Source organism: Bradysia coprophila, unplaced genomic scaffold (assembly GCF_014529535.1).
Source record: "Bradysia coprophila strain Holo2 unplaced genomic scaffold, BU_Bcop_v1 contig_297, whole genome shotgun sequence".
NCBI lineage: Eukaryota > Metazoa > Arthropoda > Insecta > Diptera > Sciaridae > Bradysia > Bradysia coprophila.
This window is the reverse complement of record NW_023503555.1, coordinates 7,527,963-7,547,832: the sequence shown is the minus strand read 5'-3', so window position 1 is coordinate 7,547,832 and position 19,870 is coordinate 7,527,963. Positions and strand designations below refer to the sequence as shown.

General features: G+C 35.6%; 1 protein-coding gene across 1 annotated transcript; it reads left to right on the top strand.

Moving 5' to 3' along the window:
- The first annotated feature begins 5,022 nt into the window (after window positions 1–5,022).
- LOC119078996 (guanine nucleotide-binding protein G(s) subunit alpha) lies at window positions 5,023–19,510 on the top strand. The gene is made up of 10 exons (XM_037186761.1): window positions 5,023–5,526; window positions 13,277–13,956; window positions 14,307–14,403; window positions 14,481–14,601; window positions 14,658–14,786; window positions 15,108–15,287; window positions 15,384–15,508; window positions 15,577–15,650; window positions 17,001–17,147; window positions 19,244–19,510. The coding sequence occupies exons 2-9, from the start codon at window positions 13,678–13,680 to the stop codon at window positions 17,145–17,147; spliced, it is 1,152 nt and encodes a 383-aa protein (XP_037042656.1). The 5' UTR covers window positions 5,023–5,526; window positions 13,277–13,677; the 3' UTR covers window positions 19,244–19,510.
- Window positions 19,511–19,870: the final 360 nt, after the last annotated feature.

The following is a 19,870-nucleotide window of genomic DNA, read 5'->3' as shown; positions in this document are numbered from 1 at the left end:
ATACGCACAATAGTTGACATTTACTTTATATCCCGTTCGCAAGCGGCCTGTCATTTCTATTACATGGTGTGGTAACGTATGCGTAAGAATGTACCTATATCGGACCCATCCACAGTACCTACATATACATTATACTTATACTTATTGTGTTATGGAAAGATAAAAAGAAAGACGAAATTACTGTATTATTAACCTCTGCGGTTATTTTCAACGTCATGGATTTTATTTTGAAATGTTTGAGACTGTTAAAGAAATTACTAATTCCTATTCGCGTAATGCTTTAAAAAAAATTGTAAATTGGCAGGATGGGTTTTTTTGTAATATTTATCGGTCGCCATCCCAGGTCACAGGAATTAAATTTTGAATACGCAAAAATGGTTTTAGAATACTATGAAAACCACTAAGAGAACCGAGAGAGGCACTGTTCACGAGTGCCACTGTAAAAAGATACGGAATGGGGTGGTTGCAAATCAAGGTGTTATGAATGAGGACGTTGATTTTCGTTTGTTGTTGGAATATTTTCTTTTGAAGAAATTACGAAATGTTCTTTTATTAAAAATTAAGTCTATGGTAATGTGTACACATAGAACTTCCAAATAGAAATTATTAATCCATGCGGCGTGAATAACCTTATTTTCTTCATTCAAATGCGATGAGAAGTTGGCGTTTTGTTGACGGTCTCTACGGTAACAAATTTTTATTTTCTCATCTCTTGTTTTTACTTTTCTCTTTGCGGCTGTCACTTTGCGTTGGTTTAGAAAAATTGGTGAAATAAATTGATGTGTTTGTTTCGTGGATAAAAACAGTTATTCACGCCACTCACAGATGAAAAATTATGGGTTCACTGCGCTTCGCTCTGGCTTCAAACTTTCTTTTTGTTGGAATTTCCTATTTTCTTCACTTGGTAAACAAATAACTATATTTGTCTTTATTTAAATATGCGGAAAAAAGGCTGCTCACAATGACGCCCGTAAAAAAACGATCTTTTCAAAAATCAAAGGTTACAACATATAAAAATCATCTACTCTATCCGGTCCCAAAGTCCCCAGAATACATGCAGCGTTGCCTCTTTGTATCGCAATTGAAATTTTCTGCAATAAATAATCCAATGATCGCGGTTCCCCTGAAGCGGCCTATAATTTTTCCTAATTTCTCAATGAATTTCTTTGTTTTAGGTCCCATAGAGCCTAAAGTCTCGAAAGCTAGAGGAGTAAACAAATAATTTTCATTTAAACTCTTATAATGATTAACAAATAACCAGTAATTTCAGCTATGAAATAAATAAATATAATTCCTTCAGGAACTTAAATTAGGACTAAACAATGATATTGGTGTTTACCGGTCCACCAAATTATCCAGATACTTATTTTTGAAATTTAATGGATAAAACATCCTTTCCGCTACACTGTGTGTGACATGCTCCAAGATTTAAAAAAAATTCACTTCCTCACAAAACCAAGACAAAATTTTTCTGATTTTGAGGTAAGGCCTCTAAAGATTAAAATGTAATCCGTCCTGGACCTAAATATTTGTTTAAGTAAAAGTAAATAATTCTTGGTGGAATTAAATTTGAATCGTAAAAAAGACTAAGTCGACAATTATGCTTTTCTTTTTCAGCCTGTTACTTTCCACTGCTGGATGTAGGCCTCTCCAACTTCTTTCCATTTCGTACGATCCATTGCCATTTGCTGCCAGTTTGTACCTGCAATAGTCTTAATTCCGTAACGGAATTTCCGTTTGTCCATCTCTCTGGTGGTCTACCTATAGCTCGTCTTTTATATGGTCGCCAGTTCATGGTCCAACGTTCGTCTGTCCTTCTTGCAATATGTCCCGCCCAGCTCCATTTCAGACATGCTATTCTTTCCATGACATCAACGACCCTGACTTGTTGTCGAATCCATTGATTTGTCATTCTGTCTCTGAGTGTTATTCCAAGCATACTCCGTTCCATGGCTCTTTGTGTCACTCTCAATTTATCTTCGGATGCTTTCGTTAAAGTTAACGTTTCCGCTCCATAAGTGAGCACTGGAAGGACACAAGTGTCGAAAACTTTGCGTTTCAGACTATTATTCATTTTGCTTTTGAAAATTAGTCTGAGTTTTCCGAACGCTGCCCATGCAAGATCAATCCTATGTCTTATTTCTGCAGTTTGGTTGTCCAGACCTAACTTCAGCTTATGTCCTAGATATACATAGCTGTCGACTCGTTCAATGACAGTGTCACCAATTTTGATTTCTCTATCGCCCCCGATGTTGGTCATGACTTTTGTTTTCGATAAGTTCATCTTGAGGTCAACTTTGCTTGCCTCTTCACTTAACTGTTGTAGCATAAGCTGAGCCTGACCTAGATTCGCCGCTATCAGTACAATGTCATCAGCGAAGCGTTATGCTCAGGTTATGCTGCGCTTTCCATTATTTAATGTGTGCTACAAATCGAATTACAATGGCAGCAGCACGAAATTGATCGTATGTTTTCGGCCTTGCAAGGTGGTTATCCTTTTTATATAAATCATCATTTGTTCGCCTAGTCGGTTGGCCTGTAGAGGCGCCACATTTTTTTATAGTTCAATCTCACTGGACTATTTTTTTGTGTAACAACTTCACATTGATTCATTCCCATGGAATGTCACAGCAGTGAAGTTTGTTCATGAAAAAATAATTCAGTGACAGCAGTTTTTTTCTGAAGAAAAGTACTAAATTGTATTAGATTTTACCCTTAGTTTCTAAACTCCATTCTCCTATTCAGCATAATATTTGGATGTAAAAAAACAACTTTGAGAAACGCTACCGGGTAGGAAAAATAGAAAGACAGAAACGTGAAGAAATAGTGAAATGCAATTTAGGGTGGAATCGCACTTCACCGTTTTGCGTATCCGTTTAGATATTGCGCATGCGCACAGAGAGAATTCTCTCTCTAGGCATGCGCATTGTCTAAACGGAGACCCAAAACGGTGAACTGCGATTGCAGCTTTAATACCCCTTTTAATCTATCGAGTAATTAATTTCTTTGTAAAAATGAACCGTTCAAAATGAGCTAAGCTGGGAGTAAGACCGAATTTTAGCGGCGGGAAGATTATCAATCAATCAATTCGTTTGTTCGTTCATTACAGAGAATTTTTTCTTACAATTAAATAAATAAATCACAGAATCCCAAAATCAACCTACTGAAGCGCTCTTTGGATTATTTGCTGCAAACAATCTCGATAGCTATCCAACGGCGCGGCGTAATTCAGTTAGTGTCCAACGATGGCTATGACTTTAATGTTTTCAAGTAGAATAATAAAAAAAATTCGATTAAATCACAGAATGAGTTCATACTCATGAACACAAGAATCGTAAAATTTCAAAACATTAGAACCTCTAATTACACTTAACGTGTTCGATCAATTTCTTTATAATTACTCGTTCCATAGTATCTATTGTGCAGCAAATAGTTTTTGGCTTGAGGTGGAAGTTATCCTTCGATCTTGTTGGATAATTAAGTATCTCCCTGTTGTATGTAACGATTAAAGGGCTGGAGGCCTCTGATAAAAAAAAACATTAAAAAATACTTTACCTACTAATAATAACAGATCTATACGAAATATTAATTGGATTTTCGAGGTCTAGAAGGATTAAAATGTAATCACTCCAGGTTCTAATGATTTGGGGTTAACACATTCAAAATAATTGCGGTTTGTCAACTTTCGGCAACCTGGACTTTACTTAAATAGTCGTGTAATACCTCCAAATAAATTTCTAAAAATCTACACTTCAGTTTTGGATTTTTAGAAATATATTTGGAGGCATTCCTCGACTATTTAAGTAAAGTCTAGGGTGCCGAAAGTTGGCAAGCCGCAATTAATTTCAATGTGTTTTAAATAAAAGTAATTCCAGAGGAATTAAATTTTAATTCCAAAACCGATTCGATCACCTACTGCTAATTTCCATAAAATTAAGATCTTTGTCCATGTTAGGTAATCTTTCTGAAAATTATTTTTCCAATGTATTAAAATTTCATGCAAAATACTATTCCTTTACCTCTTCATGCCATCCCATCAATAAAGAAATAAATTTATCTAAGAAAAGATCAAAAAAGGAATCGTTTACACATTACCACATGTAATTTAATAGAATCCTCCTTTACCTCCTTGACAAGAGAAATTGTCAAAATTTTCTTAGACTAATCATACATAGACTGGTATTTCGCACGATAAAATATGGTCCTAGCCCCAGTTTGTATCACATACACATTTAAATTTTTTGCGTTAATTTGCCCAACAATTTAGTAGGGAAGACCCATATACTATCAAATATTACATATTTCATGTCGGACCACAAATTTTACGTAATTTTGTTAGTAAATTCTCTGTATGATTAGTCTATGAAAATTTTTAATTGAATAAAAATAATATGTCTCACTTCGCTCGTTTGACAAATCTAGTAACGAAAACACACGCATTTCGCAACTTGTTGCATAAATAACTATTTGATAACTTGTTGCATAAAGAACTATTTGGTAACTTGTTGCATAAATGACTATTTGGTAACTTGTTGCATAAATAACTATTTGGTAACTTGTTGCATAAATGACTATTTGGTAACTTGTTGCATAAATAACTATTTGGTAACTTGTTGCATAAATAACTATTTGTAATAGTTTGAAGAAAGCAGTCAGTTCTTAATTCATGAAGTCAAATTAATGAAAAGTCCCTTATTCCGGCTTAGTGTTATATAGTTTAACAAAGTGCATCGTAGCATCGTGCTACACCTCCATTGCCTATTATCTACACTTCGAAGTGTGGTATAACATAAAAATCCTTCATATTCAAAACAAATAGTTCATGATGTAAATACCTGTTTCAAATATCAAAATCGATTATGCTCACCATCACTATCACGAAAACAAATTCACATCGCCCATTTCAAGCAAAACCCTGCACAAAATTCAAACAAATTCGATCGAAATCGTTCAAATATTTCCCGCCAAATTTTGAAATCAATTTTTTCTTCTTATCGTTTTAGCCCCCAGCGCCATCTGAACGAACTACTGTAAATCTCAACGCGGCCATTTGCAATTTATATTCACTGCAATTTGTAATTTGTAGAAAGTTAAGAAAAGGTTTTTTTTTGCTAGATTATCAAATCGGAATTTTGACAATTTTTTTCGACATCGCTATGCTACTGTCGAGCTATTCGCGTAACAAGTTAATTGTGCCGATAAATTAGTGTTAAATCCCCTGAAAGAAAAAATATCGAAAAGTTGTGTGAACAAAAAAAAATTATTTGACAGTAAAAACGAAAAGGCAAAAAAAAACATTTTTTTTTATTGTGGTGATTTGTTCAGAGCCGATTATATTCTCTGCTATTCTTTTTTTTGATTGCTAAAAATATAATTTGTTGAAATATTGTAGTGAAGTGGATTGCAGGATTGTGGTTTTGAATATACAATAATATTCGTGTGTATATAAAACTGCAGGCTAGATAGGATATTTTTTGTGTGTGGAGCGAATTTTATATCATTTTCAGTTTTCATTTTTTCTGTTGGGTAAGTTCAACTTGCAGATAGTTTTTTTTTCTTACCTTTTATTATATGTATATACCATTCGGAGGAGACATACACATATATTTGGTGTGCATATATATACTCAACTCAAATATATATATATGTACATAGATGGGTTAGATCCAGGCGCTCGAGTGCCATTTCTCTTAAATCAGAATTATAATTTTGCAATAATATCTCATATCGTCTTCATTCGAAAAATGTTTCTATTTTTATAATCAAGAAGTGTACAAAAAAAAATTATAAATTAAAATAGTTGGTGTGTGTCAAATTTATATTTATCCACTTTTCTATCTATTTATAAAATATTAAAAAAAAATTTAGATTTTCGCTCTTATCTGCCTCACTTCTACAACACTAATTTCGATATATAGTTTTGTACGTGGGAAACACTCTGAACTCATACGGTTTTTTTTTTCGGTCGTTCTTTCTTTCTTCTTTCTGTAATAATAATTTTATTTCGCGATGATAATGCGTGCAATGTCACCATTACAAATGAACGAGAAAAAAAAAATTTGCGATGAAAATCTATTCATAAAAAGAGTTTTTATCAGAATGACAAGAACAGCGGAGCAACAAAAAGAAACATAAATGTGCATGGACGAGATTAGACACGTTTCGTTATCTATCTATATTATCCTTTTTTGATACAACAGAACAAGAAAAATCTTGCACATACCATACACACCGGGATTTTCCCATATCTATGTTATGCATATAAAATAATAAATTTCAATCGAATGCGCTCAATCAACATTATATACATTATAATATGTGTGACAACACGGGAGAGAGTGAGAGAGAGAGAAAGAGCCAGCTAATTAATAAATTTTCTCAGCTCACCAGTTAATTAATTGGAAAATATTGGATATCTTTTCTTGATCGCGACACTATGCAATGTGAAAATACAATGCATCTCCTGTTTTGGAAATCTCTTTGACGTTCTCTGTTTTGTCATCTATTCCGACTTTATAAATCCGTCTACCACAGGCAAAATATTATGGATAGCACGAAAATTTGCAGGTTTTTTGCTTGTGATTTTTCCAGTCTAAATGTAACATGCAGAACCGTAGATATACACCAGTCTATATGAATTCAGTTTGTTGTTTTTTTTATTATCTTAAATTTAGAACAAAATTGCATTGTTGTTTTACCAACACGCCCAAAATGTTGATTCAGAGTGTCACCGTGTGTTTTAAAAACGTGATCTGACACTGACAAAATGTGTTTTTTTTCGAGTTTTCGAATTTTGATCTGTAAATTGGTCATTGTGACCCTTGGGAATATGGGAAAAATATTTTTTTCCTATTTTTTTTTTCGACGAATTGAGATATGTAATAGACGAGGAGAGACTTTTATCTTATCAATTCGCGCAATCACTTTTGCATATTAGTTTGTCAGAAATGGAAAAAACTTTCGGATGATAAAACAGCACACACACGACATGAATAATCAGTTAGGGTGGAGCGCACAGCGTTTGTTGTTGGAATTTTGTTGTTTCTTTCGCGATTTGATTTTGTGATTTTTAATTGTGCAAGTTTTTGTTCTGATTTTCATCTGTTCCCAGTGAGTGCTACAGTTAAAGTCAACCAAATTTGTATCCAAATTTGTTGTGGTTGTTCTTCTTTAACAGTTGGTTCATTGTGCAAATACACAGCTAATGTGTGTTTGTATGGGGGAGTGGATTATAGTCAAACGTACATGCGTTGTAGTGATCGAATCGTATAAACACGCATAAGCATAGTGTTTCGTTCCAGCGCTACAAATTAAAGTGTCAGGAGCTTATATTAGGGAATTGTGTCTCTAAATCGCGCGAAAATTCTGCTCTAAGCCAATTGTTAAAAATTCATTTCCACTTACTCAGTCTTGATATGCCTGACGTATGGACACACATTTTGTAAAAGTTATTTACTTCGTTTCGCTTCAAAGTGGAATTGGGACTCCGTAATCCGAACTGGCTTTCTTTGATCCAGTTTTGGGAAGCTTTTTTTGATTTTGGAATTAACCGTTTACGGCACGCGTGTCGTCGCATAATCATTAAACCTTGTACGTCTTTCGTTTGAAATTAATTGTTATATTTGACAGCAAGTCTATTACTTCCTTAGATTTAACGTACGTTTGCCTGATGTACGAAAACAGCAGCACAGCCTATCGTAAGATGCATTATAGAAAGCATAACTCCGGCCTCAACGAAGAACTGCAAAGCTTCTTCTTATTAGCCTCCAAATATTTTCTGTGTTAATGCTAGGATCAGTTCTATGTATTGGATGAAATGATTCTATCACAAATGCAAATATTTACTAATCTGAATCGCTCACGGAGTGCTCAGTCTTATTCGTAGATATTACTTCTACTTCTTGTACTTGAAATTCGGCCAGTTCTTCACTGCTAGTAGTTTTAGACTCTCTGTTACATTGTCACTTCATCTATCTTTTGCTGTACTACTCTCAGAGTGTTTAATGGAGTATGGATATTGATATGCGTTTAAAGATTTAAGCTTTTTAACAAGGCAACGAAATAGCAAACGGGCTGGCTAGATCAGCATCGAGCACTCCGTTGAATGGTCCTGACCCAGAAATTCCAATATCACTCTCGACGCTTTCATCAACCAATGGAAAGAGGAAACCTTTAAAAAGGAGTGTAGAACCGCATTGCTAGGCAAACAAAAAACTGCATCACGGACTACCCAAGGTTCTCAAAAAAATCTCTGTCTCTTAGTAGAAGAGACATTAGGAGACTCAGGGATATCCTTATAAATTACCATATGGCTTTGATAAATTTGATAGGCTTTATAGGGACTCACCTACCTACGATAAATGTGGAGATGCAGAAACGGCTGAGCATTAACGTTTTCCACATTGCTTCTCTGTGGATGATTTAGGGATTCTGAATTTTTCTCACATTTTTGTGCGTGCAAAATGAATCTCTAAAGAATGAAATCGTTTATTCAAAAGAAAAGAGACGGAACTCTTTATGGGATTTGAGAGATGCTTATGGTGTTTCGATTCGTATGTAACGAAAGCCACATTAATATTACTGATCTTAAGAATCTGGGATAAGAATCTTGGGGAAATCGCCATTTCTCAATGAGAGAATCTGATGCTGTCGACAAACTTCACTATCATAAAAAAAGATACTTTTAGTTCTGCACAAAATTGCCTTATCAAAATGTGCGTGAAATTTATTTATTACTCGATTGCGGTTATCAAAAAACAGCTCGCCCCCATTCCACGTGTGAAACGGTGCCAATTGTTTTGCATTTCTACCGTGTTACAAGGAAGCGAAGAAACTTACGCTAATCATGTTAATATAAATGCGCATAAGTTTCGCCTTTTTACTTATCGTGGCAGATTTAGTCGTTTATTATACATAATAATAATGTTTGAATGAATAGCAAATTAAAATAATTATTATATTCGATGTTGGCGGTGTTGTGGCGGTTATAAAAGTGTAGCAGTCTGCTGTTCAAGTACACCCTCAGGCTTTTATATATCTTCACAAAATGTTTTCCATTTTCAAATAATGGGTCCATTGTATCTTCTGGTAATGTTTTGTGTAGTTTTAGGACAGTATATGTCTACGACTTTTGTTCGGAACTCTCGTCTTGATTTCCATTGATTAATAATTTTGGGATAAACAAAAATTGGTTCCATCAGAGTTTTTCGACTAAAGAAATTGAATTATTTGTGAAGTAGGACGTTATGTTACCGTTGATGTGTGAATAGCGTAGTCCTGTCCTACAGGTTTTATTCGTAATTTTATATCAACGCCACAGTCCAAGGAAATTGGAGGAGTATTAGTGAAGTTATGAAGTGAGCATATTCATCGGACTCTTCGAAATATTTCATACAGGTGTAGATATGAAGTTATGAAGATAACCTGCAGGTCTCGTTGCAAGAATATCATTTAAGTTAACTACGACAAATTTCAAGTACCTTAAGATCATTATAGCCGCCCTATTTGGGCTTTTGAAACTTATTTCTGATTCAATGTTTCATCGTACTTGTCTTAAATGTATCTAACTCGAAGTACTAGATTTAGACATAGGTAATCGCATAGAGTTGGCGAATCGTCCAATGATATTAGATGATCACCGATTTCGATTAGAAAAATCATGAATCTTACATTGACATCTTTGAAGGTGAAGTAAATGACTTAATTAGTCGGACTTAAATAGCCTCAATACGAACAACACACACTCTACGGACTTGTTCATTATCAAAAATAAGGGGCACCTTCCATACATCACTTTTCGATTGGACCACGGGAACCACCCGGAACCATTTGCAAAAATCAAGCAGAATTTCGACTCTGCCGCTATTATCCGGACTGTAAGTTCCTTGCGTATTTGCTGATTTGCTCGCTAGGTATTGTGATCAGGAAGAATGACTTGTTGATGTTTGATAATAGGGAAATGCGGTTTGGAGAATAAAGCTCAAATGTAATAGATTTTAGTACATTTTGTCATAAATGTCATAAAATGACTGATATCAGCGCTCTAGTTTTTTGTTCTTCAACTTCACCAACTTCACTGCTATGGCATTTTATTGATATTTTCTAAAGTGAAGTTATTTCACCAGAAAATATTGCGCAACGAATGAAGTACTGAAAGAATTTATAGCACTTTTAAAGTGCAACGGGCTGGTATGGTCAAAAATTACCATTAAAATTGGTGAGAAAATGTGGATATGAAAAACGTTTCTCGTGCCAGTTTTAAGTGAGAAATTCTGTCGTTTTTGATCCGCCTGGATATAAAAACGTTTTCGCACATTTTTTTTAAATTTTCAGTTTTTATTCCACTGCCCCCTCACTATCAACACATCAGCACACGTAATATGCAAATTGTTACAATAAATAATTCTTCGCCTCCAAGTGTATGTTATCGAAATTGCTCCGAACTTTCGATCTTTGATGTTGTTTTTTCTTCTCTCTTACTAATATTAGATTCACGAGACATATCAGTTGGCGCAAACACTTTTCGCTTATTTAGTTAACCGGAAATAAAATGGATTTTTATCTCTGTAAAAGATAAATGACAAATAAGCGTTCCACCTAAATTTCTTCTTTGTCTTATTTAACTGAATTAAAAATGGAATTGCAATAAGCCAGAAATATATCGGCGCTTTATAATCTGCTGTTGCTGTATTGAATAGTAACGGTAGAGAGTGACAATAATGGAAAAAACCAGCCTGATGCCATTTATTCTCATTATGCTTAATATCGTATTCTATTATCATGTGTCATCGTTTTGGCATTGGAAATAATGAAAACACAAAAATTGAGATGAACTCACCACATTTTGATTGTAAAGTAGCACTTCATTTGCCTTAACATACGACAATTTCGAAACAATTTATTAAGTGGAGTTCTGTCGTAAAGTTTTCAACGTCAACCACACTGTTTTCAGCATTTTCTTTCATTGTTTTCATTCTCAGTTAAGTTCCCTTTTTGAGTGACACTACCTTCGCTGCAATTCAAAGATTCTTTAGGTCCTTAGGTTCTTTCTTTTGTTTGAGTAGGATGGTGTCCATAAACGACGTCCAGATTTGGGGGAATGGGGGTTGACAAAACCGGACAAACAATAAGAAGATGGGGAATTCCTGGATTTTTCAGTCCGTGAACTCCGTAAGTTTCATTGTAAGACCAAAAATTCTGTTCAACGACTCGGGTGGAATTTTATTTTAGGCTCAAGAGCTAATGAAAAATTAAAGGAACGGATTGGCTAAGTGATAGGATAGGCTTTTTCTTCAATGCATAAAAGTAACGTTCCTAAGCGTTCCCAAGCTGCATAATCTATGGATTGTTGGTGTGCTTGGTGCACTCAACAAACCGTATACGGAAGAATGACATGATTGACACGACCCGCGCGAGATCATTTACAATGAGCTGTGTGAATAAATGTTTGAGTCCTACTCTAGCTGAAGATATTATTACCCAGAGTGGTGTTTTAAGGATAAATAGCCTATTTGGGTTGGCCTGTTGGTGATTGTCGTCTTACACTTTTCAATAAAAGGCATTTGAAAATTTTTGGAGTTTCAAAAGACATCGATGTTTGCAATCACTTTCCAGTTTGTGATACTTTGGCACAAAATGTTACAAACTGTGACGCACCTTATTGACTGGGAACATTTGTTCTCTTTTAAAACTCTGTCTTGTCGTAATGTGAACAAACTTTAGTACTGAAAATACAATACGAAACGCCCAAATGTAGACTCGAATTTCAGCTACGTATCCATGGCTCTTAATGTTAGCGACAAAATTTATCGAATTTGAATCATATTCCACTCCACCACTCGATTTCGGGCTATATTTCTACATTAAATCGAGAAGAAAAAGAACACGATCAGAAAGAAGTAGAAGCAAAAGTCCGGTTGTGAGCACCATGAAGGAATGTTGGCTCCGAGTCTTCTTAGTCACCTGATAGGTACATTCTTTCGCCTTACCATGCGAATATGTATGACTATAGCACATTCTGTCCTTTCGATGATCATAATGGTTGTTATTAGTAAAAGTACTTAAAATCATTGGATAGGGAAGTCGGTTCTCATTTTTAAACAATTGTAAAATTAATCATTCCGATTCAATATATGACCGTGTCATACAGCTCTAGGTCCGGGTGTAATACAACATTTTTCTTCTCTATAAAATAATTGAAAGACGTGACCAAAATAAAGTCATAACTTATTCATTACACCACTCGTGTTCATTACGCTTTCATTTGTTTATCAATTGTTATTGCGCTTTCTTTACATCTTCAAATCTAAAGCGAAAATGGTTCGGTTTCGGTTTTTATTGGATAGAGAGAGGAAAAAAAACCACCTTGAATGGAATACACTTAAATTTACACTTGATATATATCTCTATCCAGTTGTCGACCGTAATACACACGATGTAATGTCGAACAAATGTTCAGGATGAGATAAACTTAATTAACTTCCCAGTTTCATTGATTGGACAATTGAATTGCCGTGAAAATCTGTTGGAACGGTAACTATTTCCATTGAGATGTAATTAGTTGAAGTTCGTCGATATAAATACGTTAAGTCCGAGAGTGGTATGCAATTCGAAGTCTTTATAAATGTGTGTGTGTGTGTTTACAGGGCTTGGCGAATCGGTTTCATTGAAAAAAGAGATTCTGGAGTTTCCTTTTTGTTCGTAAATGCTTTTCATTTTAAAGTTGTTAAAGTTACCGATGTGATGATTGAGCACAATCAAGGGAAAGTATGAATTGAATGGTAGCCAGTTCCAATTGTTCTTCGAGCATTGTTGTAATTCTTGACTATTTAAAGTGGCAAATAATGAAATAGTTAGTTGAAGATAGACATAAATTGTCGAAAAGAAATCGAGTTCTTTTGTTTACGTTAAGATGGTACGCTGCTGATGCAACCATGGTTGGCAGCGATATAGCGAATTAGTTATTTTCACCTAATAGATTGCGAGCATTGCTAAACAGGGACTATTTTTGGTAAAACTTTTCTTGAATTTTCCCAAAAATTTTCTAGATTTCCCATAATTTTCTAGAATTCGGGAAAAATTGAAAAATTCAAGAAAATGTGGAGAAATGTTCAACCAAAAACAGTCACTGTGTGCTACCTCAACATAACTCCACTTAAACTCCACTCAACTGAATATTTTTGTCATTTTGTCAGTACTTTTTAGACCATTAACATTCCCAACATTATCACAATTTTCCACATAGAAACAAGGACTAAACTCAAACTTAAATTTTCAGATGCGACAACATAGATGGATGGATCAGGCGAAGTAATCCTCTAATGTGACCACATTCACGGGTGACTCAGGTGACTGACAACCAAAAGCACAAATATACACATATACTGACGACCGAGTACTGCTAAATGCAAGTATTTGGCATCCCAAACAACACGCCAAAAATCATCTGCCGATCACAACCATTTTTGGCATCCATTCCAACCAGTGACAAACCAAACACCGTTCTCAACACATTTCCATTCCATTGAAGCTAAGGAAAATAAACGCTCGGAAATACGGCGTTCGTGTACTTTGGCACCTAGTTCAAGACTGGCTCATAACGGTGAAACAAGGGGGGCCGAGTCTCCCGACACACCACACGAAGGCGGAGCCACCTGTTGGTGGGCTTCGTGGACTGCTATGGGCTGCTTTGGTTCGGCTGGATCAAAACAGTCTGATGCTAGTGGTTCCGAGGACACAAAAAGTCAAAAGCGACGCAGTGATCAAATCACCAAACAATTACAGAAAGACAAGCAAGTGTACCGGGCTACACATCGGCTGTTATTGCTTGGCGCTGGTGAATCGGGAAAATCGACTATCGTTAAACAAATGCGAATATTGCACGTGAATGGATTCTCTGAAACGGAACGGAAGCAAAAAATTGAGGATATAAAGAAAAATATTAGAGATGCCATTTTGGTGAGTGAATTTTTGTGATGGTCCATGTTGTTGTTCAGGGTCTATTTTCGTGAGAATTAGGAATTTCGAGAAATACAAGAATTATCGAAGCTCCTGAGATTCTCGAAGTTCTCTAGATTCTCGATGTTCTATATCGATATTCTCGAAGTTCTCAAAGAGGTTCTCTAGATTCTCGAAGTTCTCGTGATTTTCGAAGTTCTCGTGATTTTCGAAGTTCTCGTGATTATCGAAGTTCTCGTGATTCTCGAAGTTCTCGTGATTCTCGAAGTTCTCGAGATTCTCGAAGTTCTAGAGATTCTCGAAGTTTTCGAAATTTTTTCCTAGAAATTAATTTTTCTATTCCTTTTCAGACTATTACTGGAGCAATGAGCACACTTAATCCACCAATAACACTAGAAAAACCAGATAATCAAGCTAGAGTTGATTACATTCAAGATTACGCATCAGGTAAATTATATCGACACCATTAGATCTAGATGGGCTTTGAAAATATTTTTCTTCACCACATCCGTTAAACATTACAGGTCCCGACTTTAACTACCCACCAGAATTTTATGAAAATACTGAGGAATTATGGAACGACCGTGGTGTACAACAAACATTTGACAGGTCAAATGAATATCAATTAATTGATTGCGCAAAATAGTAAGCCAATATCGCCATACGTACGTTCGCCTATTTATCGTTGTCATTCTTTCTAGTTTTTTGGATCGAGTAAGCGTAGTAAAGCAAGCAAACTATACACCTTCTGAACAGGACATTCTACGCTGTCGTGTCCTCACTTCGGGTATATTTGAGACTAGATTTCAAGTCGATAAAGTTAATTTTCAGTAAGTGAAATGAGTCAAGAGTTTGTGCCCTAATTGAGCCACAGGAAGGGGAACGGTGTCGCAAAGAGAAATGTTAGCTTCGTAATGCCTAATCGTAACATTTCTGCTGCTCAGTTCATCAACTGATCAGATTTCGCTATTTGAATTTTCGCACCTAACCATTCCAATCGAATCGGATTCCAAAGAAAATCGGTCGCGTCCACAAAGTACGAGGAAATTTTGAAGTGGTGAAAATATCACGTGCATTTGTTTCCCTTCCCCATCGGCTCAGTGTAAGACATATCCAAGCGTCGATTTAATCTCCATAAATCTTATCAACAGCATGTTCGACGTTGGTGGTCAGCGCGACGAGCGACGAAAATGGATTCAGTGCTTCAATGATGTTACTGCAATTATATTTGTTACTGCCTGTTCTAGCTATAATATGGTTCTTCGCGAAGATCCGACACAAAATCGACTAAGAGAGTCACTTGACTTATTTAAAAGCATTTGGAATAATAGGTGAGTGTGACGATGGCCGCGGTGTGCGCTCGCAGTACAATTTGTATCGTGCGATCGGAATGATTTCATCGAAAACTCTATTTTTTGTCATTTCAGATGGTTACGTACAATTTCTGTAATTCTTTTTCTCAATAAGCAAGATTTACTAGCTGAAAAGGTGAAAGCCGGAAAAAGTAAACTTTCAGAGTACTTTGCTGAATACAATAGATATCAAACACCTGGTAAGCGCAGCGTTTATTGTGAATTTTAATTAAATTTTAATTAACAAAAAAATGTTCTTCTTCCGAAGGTGATGCTTTGGCTGAACCGGGAGAGGAACCGGAAGTCATTCGAGCGAAATATTTTATTCGAGACGAATTTCTGGTAAGTAAAAAATGAAATCAAATTTGTTGATGTCCGATACTCTGGTATTGGGTGGTAGTTGTTTCAAATAACAAAACTTAACTGTCGGTGCCAGTAACCTTTCTACCTGATTGTAGTTGCCACGACGGCTTATGGACAAACTCTGCTCTCTAAAGAATACTTTTGTATTCATTGCATGACTTCGTGGCTAATTTCACGCATTTTATGTGATTGAATAACCAAAGATGCAACGATTGTACAGACAAAAATCCTTTTCACAGTGCCAATCGACTCCGCAATCGGTTGTGTTGCGCCAAAACATCAAATGGCATTATACACGCGTTTTTTAGAGCTTTTTGAAAGCTTTGAGCTGCTTTTGAACTGAGAGGTTGAATTTTTCAGTGGAATGCGAAATAAGCTCCAGAGTTGTCCAGAGCTCTTCAAAAGCTCCTAATGCATAGATACATATGCGGTACAGTGGCTTCGTGTACCACGGCATTAGATGTTTAGCACTCAGCGACACTTTTGCGGACGATGATCCATCTATAGGCTTCATAACCTTTTCCTCAAATTTTAATTGAAACCTTCATGCACCTGCCGTATTAAGCCAAAATGACGGCATCGTATGCGTGCTTTGGAGAGCTTTCGAAAACTTTGTGATTTATTTCCGTGGAATACAAAACAAGCTACCAAAAGCTCTTCAAAAGAAGAAAGACAAATGACATCCACTTTGGCCTTGGACACTAGACAGTCAATTTTTGTAGTATTCAGTGATAAGCGACATTTGGCATTGATCCGAATCCCTCTGATTTCCCTATCAACTGCTTTACAACGAAGCAATAAAGAAAGGGTTTTACCCGGGCCATTTACTATGCAGTGGAACAGACATATAGAGTCAGTTTAAAAAACAGTTCCGTTGGTCTTCTTTCACGGCATACCTGGTAACGAAAAATTGAATCTTTGCATTTTATCCATCGTTTTGCTCAGTGATGTGTGACTGCTGAGATGTACACTCGGGCTAACATCCGCTCAAAATTAAAAGTCGTTGAAGAAACACTGTTTGTGTCGGGTAATGCAATAAAATGGCACAGGTTTCAACTCGTGTGCTTATGAGGTGTCGTATGGCACCGGTCTAGAGATGCTTTGTTGAATTCACAGTGCCCGACTTACCCTACAGCAATATTGTAACACACACATTGACAACCGACCAAATCACTTTTTTCTAAAATTTTCGTTTGAGACATGTTTCTTACACTCACTTAAGTCGAACACCTAATGCCGTCATCACTCTAGAGGGAGCTAACCTTTGTGGCCCCAGTGTAAACGAATCTTAAGCGACTTTTGTTCACAATGTTTTTTCTTCCTTTACAGCGTATATCAACTGCAAGTGGTGATGGAAAACATTATTGCTATCCACATTTTACCTGCGCTGTCGACACAGAAAATATAAAAAGAGTATTTAATGACTGTCGCGATATAATTCAAAGGATGCATCTTCGTCAATATGAACTTTTATAAGTGAGTACCACAACCACAATTGCAATATAATCATTAAGAAGCTGGATGGATAGGAAGTGATTTGTATTTTAATCAATGTGATTTTTTCATCGGAATATGAATATTTTGTAACGTGTAAATTTCGATGTATCTGAAATGTCTAATTACAAAGAGAGCTAGAGTGAGCGAGATTGAGAGAAAGTGGGGACATATATTCTACATAGTCTGTGATGATTCCGCGTAATTTCTGATTTGGGATCCGAATTGTTAGTGAACAGAAGCGGTAGATTTGAGAGACTCTCTTTCGTCTGGGGACAACCACTCAATCAAATTATTTCTTGCTAATCTCGTTTTCAAGAGCTACACGAATGAAACATTCACTGAGATAAGCCTCAATCTTCAAAGTTAAGAGATACGAACAATCATCATCATAAATGTCTGAACCGCTCAAAACCGGACAGTTTCTTTTTTTGTCTAATCTTTTAGTTGTTTTATTCTTCTAATCTGTCGAGCAGTAAAAGCAATATTCTGCGAGATAATGCAGAGGTCCGACTCCCATCATTGCAATAATTTGCCAGTCAATTCGTTTTAGAATTTTTAATTTTGGTTAATCAACGACTCGTCCAGTTTTCCATTTCGTTTTTAAATATTCGTTTGATCTACTTTACGTTATGATTGAAGAGGAGTGATAGTCATCTAGATGTAGAGCATTGTAGCTTTTTAGCGCCATAAATCGGTAGTTTTCTTTCTTAATCACTCCAATTTTCATTTACAAAAAATTGAGTCTTACGATGTATTTCATACTATTGACATATTCACCGTTGTCCTCGTCCTTACTATGTGTGACTATCGGCATATACTTATTCACAGGCAGCACGCGTATCATTAGGACAGTTATCGAATCTATTACTTCTTTTGGACCAAGTATTTTCAACAGATTGAAGTCAAATCTATTACTTCATTTGTTTTAACTTACATTTCGCTATATATAAGGCGATACGAGCAAGAACTCATTGCTTATATTTGCCGTCGGTGTCGATAACATATGAAATAATTTTCTCTCCCAGAAATCGCTCTCCACTTCTTTACGTTGATTTTTTAAGGAATGACCGAAATATTCAACTTGTACACAGCTGAATGTAACCCATTTTAAGAGCGCCGATTTTATATGAAATCTGAAAGCAGATTCCCAGTCCTGTCGGTACAACTCTCAATAATTTTCTTACGTTTAGCCTGAGAACTTTGATCTGAAGAATTTTTTATGGATCCCTTCCGTCTCGCTTTAGTGCTCAGCTAACAAACACCCAACATATTTATTGTCGAGCAGTTAACGATGAATAATCCTAAAACTGAAAGCAAAGAATATTCGAAGAGATTTTCACAGATACCCTTTGTGGTTTCTTTATCGGTTTGAACGAAAGGGCTCTGTATGTTTAGCCGCACAATTTCAAAAAGTTATTGTGGACAGATCAGCAGCAGTACAAAAGCTATTAATAATGTGACCGGACCCAGTATTTCCCCAATTTTTTGTATTTATTAAATCAGTACCTTCAAGTAAAGCTCGGATCGGGTTGGCCTGTTTCCCGGTTACCCCGAACCATATTTCAACCCGAACTTGACCTGAGCCTGAAATTTTCGATTTTGGGTTCCACCAGAACCTGAGTTGATTGTAGAACCGAACCTGAATTTTAACTTTCGGATTTGACGCGAACCTGACCTGAACCTGAAATTTTACGGAGCCTGAACCAGAACTCACAACTTCCAGCGAAATATTTCGGGTTACCCGAACTTGACCTGATCTAACCTGAAGATTTCGGGTTCAGGTTAGTTTCGAGTCAAACTCGAAAGGAATTGTCCAGGCTCGGTTTCGGCTCTGGTTCGGAAAGTTTCAGGTTAAGTTCGGGTTGAACCTGAAATTTTAGTTCAAGTTCGGGTCGAAATCATGTTCGGATTCCTACCCATTCCGAATATTAATTCATAGCGAAAGTTTCTGTGTCCCCTCGAGTGTCCTCTTGTAAATTTTACTGTTGCCGAAAGAAATTAGTAAAATAGAAACAAACAAACAAAAAATCTGTGTGTGTACTTCTTCTGTTGATTAATTGAATCGCATTTTGCAGATACATCACAAACATTTCACTGATATGGTCATTGTCGTCGTGTCTATACAATAAATTAAATTAATATTTATATAGGTAAAAAATTAGCCAAAAAAAATGAAAAACAAGAAAAAATTAAAAAAAACTAGTAATTATATAAAAAAATAAAAAAAATAAGCAAAAATCCTAGATACTTGCAACCAACCAATCATGTTTCATGTAATTTTAGTGAAGACAAAGAAATTTAAAGAAAAAAGTAAATAAATGAGAGAAAATAACAGTAACAAACAAAAATTCTATAATTCTAATTTTGTATGAGATAAAATGCATTAAACATTTAAAATTACGTAAAAGGTAAAAAAAAACGGTAAAAACAAGATTAATACAACCGAAAACAGCACAAAATTATTGTTCAAATTGAATTTTTAAGAAAAGAAATGAAAATTTACCTAACTTTAAAGCCCAAAACAAACTATAAAAAAGGAAGAAGAATGGAAGAGAAGAAACTAATTAATTTGTGCTTTGGTGCTGTTCATTGATCGGTTTGTCTCACACATTTATTTTTGGTGCATTCCTCTTTGGTTCAACCAGTTTCATTATATTGTACAAATTTTTATTTTCAATTGATCCTGTCACATACGGCAAGCA